Genomic DNA, 14,550 nt, shown 5'->3' on the forward strand with positions numbered 1-14,550 from the left:
CAGCAGAAAATCCTGAAGGAATTCCAATCCTTCTATTGAATCAATCAACTGTTTCAAAGTAAGATAATCGTCAGGTTGACTGCAAACCAGCGGCAATTATTTTTTTTTTTAGTGATTTTGCCCGAAGCTGACGGATAAGCTGAATGGCGAAATTAAATGGAGCACTTTTAGCAACTTTTCCCAGTGTCTGATCGCCCGAACCCCCGCATTGCTCAAGGCCAACTCCTGGACTTGGACTAGCGAACCCAAAAAGGGCCAAATTGGAAAAATGGCGACACCCCCCGCAAAATAAAAGTAATGAAATTAAAACAAAAAGAGGAAGGAAGGGAGTAAAAATTACCTTAAAATATTTAGATCAATACGGGAGCATATCGTCATTCATCATTAAATTTAGTAGATTTCCGGTATTTCTGTAAAGTCGCAGTAATCGTACAATGGCCTCCTCCAATCAAGGGCTGTAACCCGTCCCAGCCAGACGGCCTCGTGCTGCCATCCAATCCGTCCATCTTTGCATCGCCCTGCAGCTTTTTTTGTTAACCACTCACTAGTAACAGTAGCTGTTTAGTCGTGACTGTCTCTGGTCTGTGTCTGTGTCTTGTCTGTCTGTCTTGTCTCCTCTTTCTCCTCTTTTTGTCTCTTACTCTCTCTCTCTTTCTCCTCTAAACTTTCCCTCCCTCTTGTACTTCTTCCTCCTCCCCTTCCATCTTCCACTTCTACCTCTACTTTACTCTTCCACTATTTCCTTCTCCCCTTTCTTTCATTGATCCACCCATCTTTCTCTCCCTTTATCTACTAAATCTATCTCGCCCACCCATTGACTCAACCCCCTCCCTCCCCAATTGCCCCCGTGATTGACTGCTTTGCTTGTGCTTGGGTCCTGAACCTTTTTACCCTTAGCCTCGCAGGTACCTGGTCGCCCGCTCGTATCCCTGGGATTCGCCTACCAGTTAAACTAGCTTTCCAACCGTCTCTCACTTTCTCCTCTTTCCTTTCTTTCGCCTCTTTCTTCTTTTTTTTTTATTCTTCCTCTTCAGCTTCAACCTCACCACCACTTGCTGCTTATCAGCAACCAGCACTCCGCATCGATTACTCATTCTCATCGCTCGCCACAAAAAGGGCATTCATCGAATTGTAGGCCTGAGAGTCCACGTACTCAAAGATGGCCTCGTTCAAGGTAACTTTCCAGCTTCCCTTTCATGGCCACTCCGGCTATAGACGTGTGTGGATGCAATCACCACCACCCTTTCCCAGTGGGTCAGGCTAACACAGTCATACTTATCTCTTAGGAATTGTCCCTTTCCCGTCCGCTCCCCCAACATAACTCCCGCCACCATTCTCACTCCATCTCCCTCGGTGCCGTCAATTCCAATTTCCGGGTGACTCGCCGCAAGAGCGTTACTACCGCTGCCGCCGCAAATGCTGCCGCCGCCGCGGTCGCGGCGTCTATGAAGGAGGCTCCTGTCGATGGGACGGGGCTTACGATGCCCTCTCATCGGCGCGGGAGCCGGAAGGGCCTAGAGTCCAGCTCGGTCGGAGCCCCCTCCGGTTTCGGCTCTTATCTTTCACGAAGCATGAACAGTCCCAGCCAAGAACCGCCGGTCGCTCGCAAGACGTCACCCAACCAGGCCAACGATGGATCGTCGACGGGTCCGACAAATGCAGATGCCAATAACCCGAACCCCAAGCCGGTCAGCACTAAGAACCGAAACAGACGGGCCAGCGAAGGATCGCACCTGGTCAAAGGCGAAGGGAAGCGTGCCATGGCAGACCTTCGCTGCGATCGCTGCGGGAAAGGGTATAAGCATGGCAGCTGCTTGTCCAAGCATATGTGTGTATCCTCCCCCCATGCCATCCTGCCGTCTGGCTCGGTCCGGAGCAATGCGCCATGTCGGCTCTGTGCAAGGTCGCCCTCGTGGTCATCCAGCTCCCCTGATCTCACTTCTCCTCTCCTCTACCTCTCTCATGCCGTGCTGGGACGCAGTGGGTTGACGTTTTATGGAACTTAGGTGGGAACACGACCCTGCATGGGCAATTACCTCGAAGCTTTTGATCTCCAAGCACCAGCAGGTCCAGTTGCTGGAGGCTGCCTCCGTTCTGGTCACCATGACTCAGGATGGTCCGGAAGAGAACGGAGAGGCCGAGTCGGATCTTTCTTCCGCGTCACCAGATGCGTCGTCGGAGCTTCGGGACGGCCTCAGCTCAGCTGAGACGACCCCGCCTCCGATGGACGAAGATGATGACGATGACGACGAAGACATGGCTATGGAGCCGGCGGCGATGGACAAGCGGTACAGCGCTGGCAACCTGTCAGCTCACTTCTCCCACTCCTACCAGTCTGGTCCCTCGAGCTCCTTCACCAGCAGTGCCCCATGGGCGTCGCCGGCGTTTTCGCATTTCCGCCATTCCAGTATCGACACCCGCCCTTCCACCGCCGAAGCCAAGCTGCACGAAGACGATGAGGCCGACTTGGCTGCTGCCATCGGACTTTGCAACTTTGGAACCCCGCGCATGGGGCCACAGCAAATGTCTCCGAGCGTGCCACCCGTGCCTCCACTCCCTTCCCGCTACTTGGATCAAGCCAGCTCCGTCGATAACCAGGGCCGTAGCCTGGATCAATCGAGAACAGATGCTACTGATGCGGCTTTCTCCAGCACCACCCCGAACTTCCTCTCGCTGTCATTCAACCCCTCCTTGTCATACAAGGTGTCCGATGAGCGAGAAGTGAGAACGGGCAATGCTGACCGTGCCAAGCGGCAGCATCGCAACGCGGACGTCGACTTCGGAAGCCGGCCTACACAGGCAGACGATGATGATGACGGCGTCTTCGGCCGAATGGAAGAGTAGAACGACGACTCATGTCCGTCTATACTTCCTTCTTCCCACCCTCCGGATCTTCATATTCATTCTGGTTCAGCCTTGGATCGCTGGCCAGACCGCTGTATCGCAGCCATCACTTGATGACATGTACGAGCTTTGCGCGACTTCTGTAAATGCCGGTTATTCTTTTTTGACTAGTTGCGTTGAAACTGGAGTTGGAACACCCCCTTTTGCATGTATGCCAGTTTTACCCCAGGATTTGTATACCTCGGCCAGGTTTACCGAACAAGGTCCGCCGACCCACCACCACTTACTTACACTCACAATGTCCGCTTATACCAATTTCCTTTGTCCTTTGAAATTTTTCTGTACCTATTAAGTCGCTGCATCCTCGTACCAGCCGTCAAGGTGTTTTTGCGTATTATTTCTTGGTCTCCTCATTTCCCTTTGCTGCCACTTTTTTCTTACACCCTATGCTATATCTCGGTCATTGTAACCGAACGTCATGATCTTGCATTATCCCTATTTTTATGATCCGGCTGAGGGTGCCGTGAAGGAGGGAAGTTCATCTTCTACATTCGAATAACGAATCAATCGATCAATCAATACATTATACGAATAAATAACTACGTTTATACGTGATGCGGAGGTCTAGATGCATGGCATCCTTTTTATATCTGTATTTTACTGTTGTAGTGGGGTTCTTGACCTGAAAAGCACGATCTCTTGAAAGAATCAGTGTTTTTAGAAAATCACCAATGCATGATGGTGCAGTGACTTTGATTTTTCTTTCATCATCCGTTTTTCCTAATTTGGAAACCACGTGTCTCGGCGCACCTGTCCTACCATAACCTTTCATTTGTAGCGATGTACAATGGATGATTACTTAGTGAATAATCGGAAAGTAAAACAACTTATACTTAGGGTAACTGTAACTTGATAGTAAATCACTACCTATCACGTATGTATGATAATATTACACCTTCGAACCTGATGTATATTTCGCCGACCGACGCCAAACATGTAAAACACAGAAAAGTATCAAGTGCAGTCTTTCCCTTGAGAAAGCTTTCCCCCCAAAAGAAAAAATGTAAGGAAGACCGAAGGAAAAGTAGATGAGGAGGGAGGAGCAAGTTATGACAGTAAGAAAGAAAAGAAGAATCAATCATAGTGGAGTGGCGTGATAGCTGTGCGCGTGCGTCCTAGACTTTTTGAAAACGCCGGAAGCTCAGACGAATTATAATATGGTCAGAGAAGAGGAAGGAAGTGACAAATTGTCTGTATGTACGTGCTGAAGATCCCAGGAATTCGTCAAAGCTGGGAAGAATATGGGACTGAGAAATGGGAGGGTTCTTCGTGTCGTCATATTATGGCCCGTTTGGTGGGCCGTTGTTGGTATCACCGAAGACGGGGAAGTTATTCGACATATCTGCCCAGTCCCATTCGATTGTCATTGGCATTTGCCAGAGGTCTTGTGGGACGAAGGGTTGTTGGAAGGGTGCTAGAGGGGTGTCGGGACTGGTTGTGAAGGGTGCTTGGTCGCCGAAGTTCACGCCTTCGAGATTACCCGGGCTGAGCATTTCAAAGTCTCCACCAAGGCCTGATAGGCCGTGCATGCTATCCTGGAGATTCGTGGTGAAGCCGTTCGCTCCAGAGAGCGGCTGGCCGGGGGTGAAATTTCGTGTCTCGTTAGGGATGTTGGCTGCGGGCTGATTGGGATTATTCGAAAACGAGGGAGATGAGAAGGGAACGGTCGTGGGAGGTTGGGGCGGTGCTGAATCTGTTGGCTTCCCGGCTGGTGTACCGGGCTGCCGATTTCCATCTGCTGTGTGCCCTGGCGCATGCCGTGGTTCATCGGGAGCAGATTTGCGTTTCTTCTTCGAGTGGCTGTCTCTTTCGGCTTTGTCGAGGACTACCTGGGCGATGCGTTCAAATTCACCGCAAAGAGCAAGCATACGCTTGACACTTCCGTTCGACTCGTCGGAGACGAGAGTAGACAGGAAGTTGACGACCACGTTCATCAACTTGACGTCGGAGCGAGCCCGCGCATCATTAGGATTTTGCAGAATATTAGCAAATAGGGTAACCAGTGAAGAGACCGGATAATAAAGTATCAACCTTTTCCATGTTAGTTTCAGATCGGCAGTCTATTCAAGCGCAGTACTCACCAGACACAGGCGAAATCGCCTTGAGGTATGTATTTGATAAGATTAATAGAAGCTCTCGCAGCCGTTACACAGAGAACTGCCGACAAGAATACTCTGGGGTTTAACGGTCTCGCGTTCAGACCTTGAATCGCATAATTGGATAGTCGGCTCGTCCAGTAGCCATGGTGTACGGACATGCGGTGGATAGTAGTCAAGCAGTTGTAGTACGCAAAATGAAGCACAACAACGTGCAGGATAAGGGGCGTGTGGGTGGTCTTGATTTCGTTTTCTGGTCGGAGTTCAACAGGAATGCTATCCTTCCATTCCTCGAGCTCTTTATCAAGATCTCCGATAGTGTTCAACAACTCGCCGTCAGACTGCTTCGATGCCTTGGCGGAATAGAGTCGCTTGTACACTCGGCTTTCAATGATGGCAAAGCGGCACATGGATCTGAACAGGTTGAATTTGGTACCGTCCGATAATGGGACGTTGCCGATGTTGTCAGGGGGGTCATCACTCGGTAACTCGACATTCATGTCATCATCATCTTGAACAGGTGGGCGACCGGACCGAAGACAGATACTGTTTGAACGTTAAACGGGAGTCGATCAGATATATGGAATCTAACTCACTCTTTGTCCAGAAGGTAAGCAATCCAAAACACTCGTTTCCGCTGTTCTACCTCCACCGGATTCAAACCAAATCCAGAACCCCGCTTGTGCAGACCAATACTGTGAGAAAGTCGGATGGCAGCTGCAACCAGGAAAAAGGACGGCTGGGGGTTTGGTGTCCCCTGCAGGAAAAGCGACTACGGATCGATGAGCACTAAGACTATATCAAAAGTACTTCTGAAGTGGATCACTTACCATGCCGAGTAGGGCCTGAACGCTTAGTAAATCCGTGTTTCGCATAGTAAGCTCGGTCAAAACAGCCATAGCATTCTTCAAGTATAGCCAAGCCTTCTTGTCTTCTTCTTGCGGCACTAGATTGCTCATAACTCGAAGTCGGTGCGAGATCGCCAGGACCACGTTGATACTAGCCCACCAGCCAGAACCTTCGTATGGATCCCGAGAATACTGGCGTTCCACCAAGTGCATGAATGTCGGCTCGTGGAAGAGCGGGAACATACAGTTAAAGTTGGAAAAGAAGTCTCGAAAGAGAGACATAGCCTCTTCCTTGGGCGGCAATGGCTTGAACACGCGACGGGCAAAGATGTCGCTGAATATCTCGGGCTTCCAATACATCCACTTATTGTCGTCGATATAGGCAGAAGATATCATGTCTTGGAAGGAAGTGTCGCCGGTCTTCTCGTTGACCCACTGGATACCCTTGGGAGAGAAAATTGAGAATCCCGAAGAGGACCCTATCATTTGTTAATCCCAGCCATTCTATGAATATCCAAAAGCACTCACCAATATAGCGCGTTTCTCCGCAGTTATTCGTTACCAACGAGCACATCATATCCGACAAGCCCTCAACCTCGGTTTCTGATTCCTTCTGTGATTCCGGCGACGTAGCAGCTGTGCGCGGGCTAGACTGAGACTCAACACGGGGGGTGGAATGATGCGAAGAAGTCGTCGGTTGCGATTGAGCGTTGGATTGAGGAGCAGTGAATTTGTTCGGACTTTTAGGACGGCTTATGCCACCGTTTGCCAGCGATCGATCGGCCAGGCGTTTCTCCAGCGTTCCCAAATCAGTCTTTCCACCATCGTCTTCGGACAGTAATCCGGAAAGTCGGAGCAGCGACTCCATCCTTCCCAGCCGGTTTTCCAATCCTTCAATATATTTGGCGCTATACAAGAGCAAACCCGTCAGCGAGATAGAACACAGGGACCGGTAGCAGACGGAGTACATACCCTTTTGGCGGATTCCGTTTCTTCTCAACCTGTGTGAACACACAATCTGTCTTGTAATTGATGCAGTGCGAGCACTTGGGCATTTTCCCATCACACTTGATTTTCTTCTTCCGGCACATGTCGCATGCCTATGCGGCGAACAATCAGCGCACTGAGCCCCACGAAAACACTTCATGCGCATCACTAGCGACTTACCCTTGCAATTCTTCGCCTTTTCGCATCATTGGTATCTTCTCCGACGCCCATTGACTGCTCATCCTGGTAAGACATATTTTGGTGAGCGGACGCCATCGGTGAACCATCCGGTCCATAGGCGCCGAAGAATTGCTGCTGTTGGTTCATGAGCATTGGCATGTCGAAGCCCATGCCATCGGGCGCTTCCCCGATGCCATCCATGGTGACGTGGGGGCGAGGATCCAGCGAGGTGCAAAGTATAGGAGCTTGCCTATGTGAGGGAGTGGAGTCCCAGGACAAGCGGGTATGCTTCGAGCGTCTTGGGCGATGCGGGGTTCGTCCCCGACGACGTCAACGGGCAGATGGAAGGGAGCGGCCGTTAGGGCGGGAAGGTGTCGCGAAAATCCAGATGCCGATAAGGAACGACTAGGGTGAGCTGGGGTTAGAGCCTGTAGTCGGTGGGGAGAAATTATGATTGAAAAGTAGCCGAAGGCAAAGGGGGAAGGAGGAATTAGACCGTAAGGCGATGAATGATGGAATGGCTGAGAGAAGAAGTGTGGCTTACTCAATCAAACCAATCTTTCCCCGATACAGGCACGTGGCGAGAGTCTAGCACGATAAGGCGAAAAATGTACTTTTAAAATTGGGGTAAGAAGAGAAATGTAACGGAGATGATGTCAAAGCTTCACAGGAGGGGAAAATGAGGGACTGAAGGAAATTTGATCTGATCTGTCAGACAGATTTAACAAGCATCCATCAGAAGATAATGGGGGCATGCCACAAGAAAGAAAGAAAAAAAAGAAAATATGAACACGATCGTCAGCACAGCTCCAGGATGAAAGTTGGAGGAGTCATCGAGCTAACGAAGGTTCAAAGTTCAACTGGTCACGTAACAGCTTTGCTGCCTTTCTGGCTTTGTCTGCCCTAAAAGAGTAAGAAAGGGTAAAGGACGAAAACCGAGTAGGTAAGCAAAGCTTCGATACTGTTCCAGTCAATACTTTTGTTTGTCCCTGAAACGGAGGTAAGTAGCGCTGCGGACGGACTTAAGGGATCATCTACAAGATCGGCTGGGAGTGTGATGGAGTCGCTTGAGGTTTTTAATTAATGCTGTTAACTACCACTGATCAGGGACAGTTTATCATTGCCTCGTATTCACGTATTCTGATAAGTGAAAATCTCTCCTTGGGATGATCTACTCAGTATGAGCCATGTTGTAGTCTCCAGTACAGCTTACCGTGACGACTCGCATTGTTCCCCGGTCCTAGTCTACTAGTCTTACCCAGTACTAAGTGACTAGGATTCTATTCAAGACCCAGAGTTGACTAGTCCAGCAGCACGGAATCTGATCCAACCGGGCTCCGTTTCTGGACGAATGAACATGGGCAGGTGACGGATGGCTTTTTCTCCGAACAGTCCGTCCCGGCCGGCCTCGGCTTGGCAGTCTGGCTCTTTTCCTGAATTTCCTGGCGCCCATCGGTCTTTCGGACTTTGCCCTGTCCGGTGGCAGTTCAAACCCCCCTGCTCCATGTTTCCTTCTCTATCGGTGGGGTTCTATCTATTCCATCTGGCTCAACTCTTCCCGCTTCAGATCGGGGGTGTTTTAGGCTGCCAACTTAGTGACGTGTGTTGAACTAGCTATATCAGGGGTGCAATCTTGGACCCATAAGCAGTAGTAGTAGCCTGATGAAACGTGGATACTATCTGGTTGTCTGTCTGGTTGTCTAGCGCATGGGCATGTGAGTGCTTGGACTGTCAATCCCTGTCTCCATTCATTCACCTGATAGAGTAAGGACCTGTGACGGTTCTACACTCCTGAAAGTGCCATACAATCATGAAGCAAGTGAAGAGGGACTGACGCGGGATCAATGATCATTTCGCCGTTATTTCCAGAATAATGGCAGTGACTGGAAACCAATCTCCGCCAGACACGCATACTCCAGAATTACCCAACAGACCAACCAGTAGGTCCTTTTAAGAAGAACAAGCAGAAGGTATAATGAAAGACGTAATACCAAACAGATAGTTATATATTCAGGAGTGGCGATCTCATCAGGATATAGTAGACAATAGTACAAAGCCCCACGTAAGGAGCACAAAGACATATCTTTCGTCTTCGAAAAAAGAAATCCCACCAACGCCTCGCTATGCTCACCCTAAGAAGAATCTCTCTTGTACAATAGAAGATACCTAAAGCATCCCTAGCATGTTCGTGTTTCCTCTCCCAATCCAACAACGCCCCGAACAGTCGTTAGTGGAGGATTCGCGTTGGGAAAGCCTTAAGTGTGTTTGTCGAGGAACTCCTTGGCCTCGTTGATCTTGGTCGCCAGGTACGGGCTGCCGCCACGATCGGGGTGGTTGAGAAGCATGAGCTGGCGGTGCTTCTTGCGGACCTTGTCCTTGTTAAGGGTACGTTCCCTATATATTTGGTTAGAAGTCGAAGAATATAGCGTGTTTGAAAAGGTTGAAACGTACGGAAGCTCGAGAATCAAGGCAGCTTCACGGCGGTTCATGCGCGGCTCGAAACCTCTGTATACTAGTTAGTGATCGATGCCGGTAAATCATAACACAGCAGTGTGTGGCTCACCCCTTGTAGAAGGCCTTGCCCATAGCATTCACACCTCCCTTGGAGCGACGGTAGGCAAGAAGACCGGCGCGACCCTAGCAGATGAGAGTACGTATTAGCCTCCTGTCATCCATCATGCAGATACAGTCCAGTTCCCAAGTTGGACTTACCAGGAAGGCCGCAGTAGCGACACCGAGACCGATAGCAATGGTAGACATCTTGAAACAGTCGAGTGACTAATTCAGAAGTAGACGGAGTGAGGGTCGTAGGACACAGCAGGAGGGATATCCAAGGAGTGACGTTGGGGGAGAGGCGGAAGTCCAGATAAAAAATCGGAGCGGCGCCGCATTACCCGTTATGGTTTAGCGCCGGTTGCTCCACGCTTCAATTTTTGATGCGGTTCCTGTCCTGAACATCGGAGATCTTCTTTACACGACGGTGGGATCGAGGAGTTGTCTGCGGCTTCTTACCTCATTTTTCGGAGTTCTCCTTTTACTTCCTCTAATCGCCGCTTTCGGGCTCACATATTCAAAACCACTAGCCCAACATGAGGTGCGTGTCCCGGCGTTTTGCCTCTGCTCATCCCGGAAGAAATTTGACCAGCAGTAAGGACTCGCGGCTGACCTACCTGACAGAGTTGAAACGTGCCACTTTTGCTCTAGGCCTGTTTACCCTAGCAAGGGTATTCAGTTTGTTAGAAATGACGCCAAGGCATTCCGGTTTTGCAGAAGCAAATGATAAGTCCCCCAGCCCCGCCCAGTCTTATCAGGTTTAAGCTAACTTTTACCACCCATCAGAACTTCAAGGCTAAGCGGCAACCGAGACGTGTGAAGTGGACCAAGGCCGGTCGCGCTGCCAAGGGCAAGGAGATGATTGTCGACTCGTCGCTGGTGCTGTCCCAGTTCGCCAAGAAGAGAAACGTCCCCGTCAAGTACGACAGAAACCTGGTTGCGGCGACTATCAAGGCGATGGAGAGAGTGGAGGAGATCCGGCAGCGCAGGGAGCGTGTGTTCACGAAGCGTCGTTTGGCAGGCAAGCTTGCGCGGGACCGCAAGCGCGAGGCGGATCGCAAGGTGGTTATGGAGGGCGAGCACCTCATTCGCAAGGAGCTCCGCGAGCGGGAAGAGGGACAGCCCTTGGTGGCCGAGACTGCGAAGGCAAGCAGACTGCATGGCGAGGAGCGTCTCAGACAGAAGAAGAAGACCAGAATGTTGGTGGATGGAACTACTCAGGAGGAGATGGATGTCGACTAAAGGGCTATGCGTTTCTTACGTTTCTTTCTCTCCGGCTATGTAGTCGGGTTCGATACCTTGAGGTTATGATGGAGTTGGGTTTGTTCTGTTGTTTCAAGCTTTTCCTATCCAAAAGTATACAGTGGTCCCTGGGATGAACTTTCATGTCCAAATTATTGCTTTCTTTGCAGGTATATTGACTTAATCATACAAAGACGTGCTTTATAGAATCACCCGTTGTGTGCAGTGCTAGTGGATAGGAGGACTGTGCTCATAGGTCTTCTGGGACCAGATGAGCATTATCAAGCATAGAACCCCTATACCTTCTAGCAAGAGCACTCTAATTGTAAAGAGAAACTTGCATGAGGACCCTCCTATGGCATCACTACTTTAGTAGGCTATCTAGTGCGTAACCTCAGCATTCCCCACCAAGTGCTACTACCGTTATCACCGCCACCCGCTTCCAGCATCTGCCCTGTACATGCCGTAAACCACAGACAGATAGTTGAAGAGTGACATCAGCATAAGATCTCGACCTAATCGTGTACTTTTCCAAGCACAACCAGGATTACTGATGGGTTTGAGGTCCACCGAATTCCTTTGGGTTCTGGCCGGCGGCGGCGGTGGGCAGATGAGTCAGCCGGCGAACGGAAGGACGAAAAACGCAAGAAGGCGGGAAAGCGCGTGAGCGAACTTCACAGGCGACCTCAGCTCCCCCAAGAGCTTTCCACCTTCCCCGCCACCTCCGTTTCAAGAAGAGCCTCTATGGCCGCATCAGCCTCGAGGTGCCATTGAATTTTCAGAACTCCGCCGCGCCTTTACCTTAGCCTCCGGGCTCATCATCCTCGACCATGGCCTCTCTGCTCCGGCGGCCTGGCAACCTTGCTCGATATTCGAGGAGAGCCGCAGACTGCCTTTACCGCACAAGGCCGCTCTCTGCACACGCTCCGCAGTCAAGACTGTCAGCCCTGATTATCGCACACCGAGCCAGGACCTTCGCTACCCAGCCCTCCGGTGGTCCGAACCCCCCGAACGACAATGGCAACAACAAGAACACGGGCTCATCAACCGGGCCCGGGAATAACGGCGGAGACCCGAAGAAGCCGGAAGAGACGAATGTGCTCACCAAGGAACAACAGAAACATCTAGACGAATTCATCGCACATTTGAAAGAACGGTCACCACGGAGTCAACATGAGATGCTCGACGACGTGAAACTGCACGTTGAGAGGAACGGATTACCTCCGCCGGTGAAGGAATTCATCGATAACCATATCGCCACCGGGCGTCCTGCCTCCCTCATGACATATATGCGTTTGATGCGCGACCTGGCCTCTTACCTCGATGAGATCGCTCGTGGCGTAGCGCGGATCGAAAGCGAGCGAATGATGAAGGAAATTGAGGAACTGGAGAAGAAACATGCAGAGGAAGGAAAGCAACCAGGGAAAGAGGGAGAAAAGGATCGGGAAGGGAAGAAGGACCAAGGACAGGACAAGAAGCAGAAGGATCAGAACCCATTCGGCAAGAATCCGCCGGACCCTAAAGACATGGTTGTCTTCAAGCTCGACAACATTTATTTCTGGGCGGGCTTGATTGTCAGTTACTATATCTATCGCAGTTTCTACCCGAGCGAGAACAGCAGCGATATCACATGGCAAGAGTTCAGGGCAAACTTTCTTGACAGAGGCTTGGTTGAAAGGCTGACCGTCATCAACAACACCCGGGTTCGGGTCGAACTTCACCGTGATGCGGTGGCTCAAGTCTACCCCGATTCGCCTGCTGCTCACCCTGGATTTTACTACTACTTCACCATCGGATCCGTCGACGGCTTCGAGCGGAAATTGGAGGAGGCTCAGCAGGAACTTGGTGTCCCTAGTGCTGAACGCATTCCGGTCAACTACCAGGGTGAAGTCCCCTGGGCTGCGACACTTATAAGCTTCGGTCCCACGGTTCTTCTCTTGGCGGGTGTGTATTTCCTGTCGAGGCGTGCAGGTAGCGGAGGTGGTCAAGGTGGCATCTTTGGCATTGGCAAGAGCCGTGCCAAACGTTTCAACCAAGAGACCGACATTAAGATCAAGTTCTCCGATGTGGCCGGTATGGATGAAGCCAAGGTGGAAATCATGGAATTCGTCAGCTTCCTAAAGAACCCGGAACGTTTCCAGAAGCTTGGTGCTAAGATTCCCCGTGGTGCAATCCTCTCGGGTCCTCCGGGTACTGGTAAGACGTTACTTGCCAAGGCCACAGCTGGTGAATCCGGCGTGCCCTTCTTCAGTGTCAGTGGTTCAGAGTTTGTCGAGATGTTCGTCGGTGTTGGTCCTTCCCGAGTTCGTGATCTGTTCGCCAACGCGCGGAAGTCGACGCCCTGCATTATCTTCATTGATGAAATTGATGCTATCGGTAAATCAAGAGCGAAGTCGAACTACGGCGGTGGTAACGATGAGCGTGAGAGCACCCTCAACCAGATTCTGACCGAGATGGACGGTTTCAACACTTCCGAGCAAGTGGTGGTGTTGGCTGGTACGAACAGACCCGACGTTCTCGATCAGGCTCTGATGCGTCCTGGACGATTTGATCGGCACATCTCAATCGACCGGCCTACCATGGATGGCCGTAAGCAGATCTTTGGCGTTCACTTGAAGAAGATCGTGACGAAGGAGGATATGGAATACCTGCAAGGAAGACTTTCGGCTTTGACTCCCGGTTTTGCTGGTGCTGATATCGCAAACTGCGTCAACGAAGCCGCTTTGGTTGGTAAGTACACAATTTCCTGGGGTGACCTCCCTATCTCATCAGTTCTATACTAACCAGCTTCTGTACAGCGGCCCGTGAAAACGCCGATCATGTCACCATGAAGCACTTCGAGCAGGCTATTGAACGTGTCATCGGTGGCTTGGAGAAGAAGTCTCTTGTTCTTTCCCCCGAGGAGAAGCGCGTTGTGGCCTACCACGAAGCCGGACATGCCATTTGTGGATGGTACTTCCGCTGGGCTGATCCTCTTCTCAAGGTTTCCATCATTCCGCGTGGCCAAGGCGCTCTGGGTTATGCCCAATATCTGCCCGCTAACGGCGACACCTACCTGATGAACGGAAACCAGCTCATGGACCGTATGGCCATGACTCTGGGAGGACGTGTCAGCGAGGAACTGCACTTCGACACAGTGACTAGCGGAGCCAGCGACGACTTCAACAAGGTCACCCAGATGGCCACCGCCATGGTGACGAAGTTCGGTATGTCATCAAAGCTACGCTACATCTACTACGAGGAGGACCCGAAGAGCCAGATGCACAAGCCTTTCTCCGAGGAAACAGCCCGGGATATCGACGCTGAAGTCCGCCGCATCATCGACCAAGCCCACGAGCAGTGCCGCGACCTCCTGACCAAGAAGAAGAAGGAAGTCGGCATCGTGGCCGAGGAACTCCTCTCCAAGGAAGTCCTCAGCCGCGACGACATGATCCGTCTTCTGGGCCCTAGAGAGTGGCCTGAATCCAACGAGTTCGCCAAGTACTTCGACGGCCGCGGCGGCGCCACCATCGCTCCCCCTGAGCCCACGGAACCCACTGAAGGCAAGGACGGCCGCGACTCCACCCCTATTCCCCCATAGATGATGCAAATCCTCATTGGGAATCCTCGAATACTATTCTTCTCTCCCAAGAACATCATCACTCACGGCTGACGAAAGGTGCGGCGAGGCGGGGGTTTTTGCAAGCATGTCTTCTTACTCATATCATATATCGTTGTCCTCTTTTACATCCTCGTTTCCT

At 51.1% G+C, this 14,550-nt stretch overlaps 6 protein-coding genes across 6 annotated transcripts; 4 read left to right on the forward strand and 2 right to left on the reverse strand.

Moving 5' to 3' along the window:
• The first annotated feature begins 862 nt into the window (after positions 1-862).
• On the forward strand, positions 863-2,948 carry BO88DRAFT_266976 (putative C2H2 finger domain protein). The gene is made up of 3 exons (XM_025702330.1): positions 863-1,174; positions 1,287-1,828; positions 2,007-2,948. Exons 1-3 carry the CDS (start codon positions 1,160-1,162, stop codon positions 2,842-2,844), a joined length of 1,395 nt encoding a protein of 464 aa, XP_025563553.1. The 5' UTR covers positions 863-1,159; the 3' UTR covers positions 2,845-2,948.
• Positions 2,949-3,389, forward strand: BO88DRAFT_266977 (uncharacterized protein). The gene has a single exon (XM_025702331.1). The coding sequence runs from the start codon at positions 3,052-3,054 to the stop codon at positions 3,349-3,351; it is 300 nt and encodes a 99-aa protein (XP_025563554.1). The 5' UTR covers positions 2,949-3,051; the 3' UTR covers positions 3,352-3,389.
• Positions 3,390-4,184: 795 nt separating this feature from the next.
• Positions 4,185-7,216, reverse strand: atrR (transcription factor atrR; the record flags this gene model as incomplete). The annotated part of the gene is made up of 7 exons (XM_025702989.1): positions 4,185-4,935; positions 4,986-5,546; positions 5,597-5,772; positions 5,831-6,327; positions 6,377-6,756; positions 6,821-6,948; positions 7,016-7,216. The coding sequence occupies 7 exons, from the start codon at positions 7,214-7,216 to the stop codon at positions 4,185-4,187; spliced, it is 2,694 nt and encodes an 897-aa protein (XP_025563555.1).
• Positions 7,217-9,270: 2,054 nt separating this feature from the next.
• pam18 (putative mitochondrial DnaJ chaperone (Tim14)) lies at positions 9,271-9,775 on the reverse strand (the record flags this gene model as incomplete). Its single annotated transcript, XM_025710712.1, has 4 exons — positions 9,271-9,409; positions 9,467-9,520; positions 9,579-9,652; positions 9,728-9,775. 4 exons carry the CDS (start codon positions 9,773-9,775, stop codon positions 9,271-9,273), a joined length of 315 nt encoding a protein of 104 aa, XP_025563556.1.
• A 326-nt stretch (positions 9,776-10,101) lies between these two features.
• Positions 10,102-11,157, forward strand: BO88DRAFT_443164 (ribosomal eL24 family protein; the record flags this gene model as incomplete). The annotated part of the gene is made up of 3 exons (XM_025709999.1): positions 10,102-10,109; positions 10,193-10,294; positions 10,348-11,157. The coding sequence occupies 3 exons, from the start codon at positions 10,105-10,107 to the stop codon at positions 10,808-10,810; spliced, it is 570 nt and encodes a 189-aa protein (XP_025563557.1). The 3' UTR covers positions 10,811-11,157.
• Positions 11,158-11,640: 483 nt separating this feature from the next.
• BO88DRAFT_424737 (mitochondrial inner membrane AAA protease Yta12) lies at positions 11,641-14,390 on the forward strand (the record flags this gene model as incomplete). The annotated part of the gene is made up of 2 exons (XM_025708763.1): positions 11,641-13,540; positions 13,609-14,390. 2 exons carry the CDS (start codon positions 11,641-11,643, stop codon positions 14,388-14,390), a joined length of 2,682 nt encoding a protein of 893 aa, XP_025563558.1.
• Between the last annotated feature and the right edge of the window lie 160 nt (positions 14,391-14,550).

This window comes from Aspergillus vadensis (assembly GCF_003184925.1).
Source record: "Aspergillus vadensis CBS 113365 unplaced genomic scaffold BO88scaffold_9, whole genome shotgun sequence".
In the NCBI taxonomy this organism is placed as follows: Eukaryota; Fungi; Ascomycota; class Eurotiomycetes; order Eurotiales; family Aspergillaceae; genus Aspergillus; species Aspergillus vadensis.

Excerpts from the sequence above, each read along its gene's own strand:
- BO88DRAFT_266976 (XM_025702330.1), top strand. Across the intron at positions 1,829-2,006 it reads AGCTGCTTGTCCAAGCATAT|GTGGGAACACGACCCTGCAT; the intron begins GTGTGTATCCTC and ends TATGGAACTTAG.
- BO88DRAFT_266977 (XM_025702331.1), top strand. The coding sequence starts at position 3,052 with ATGTATGCCAGTTTTACCCCAGGATTTGTATACCTCGGCCAGGTTTAC.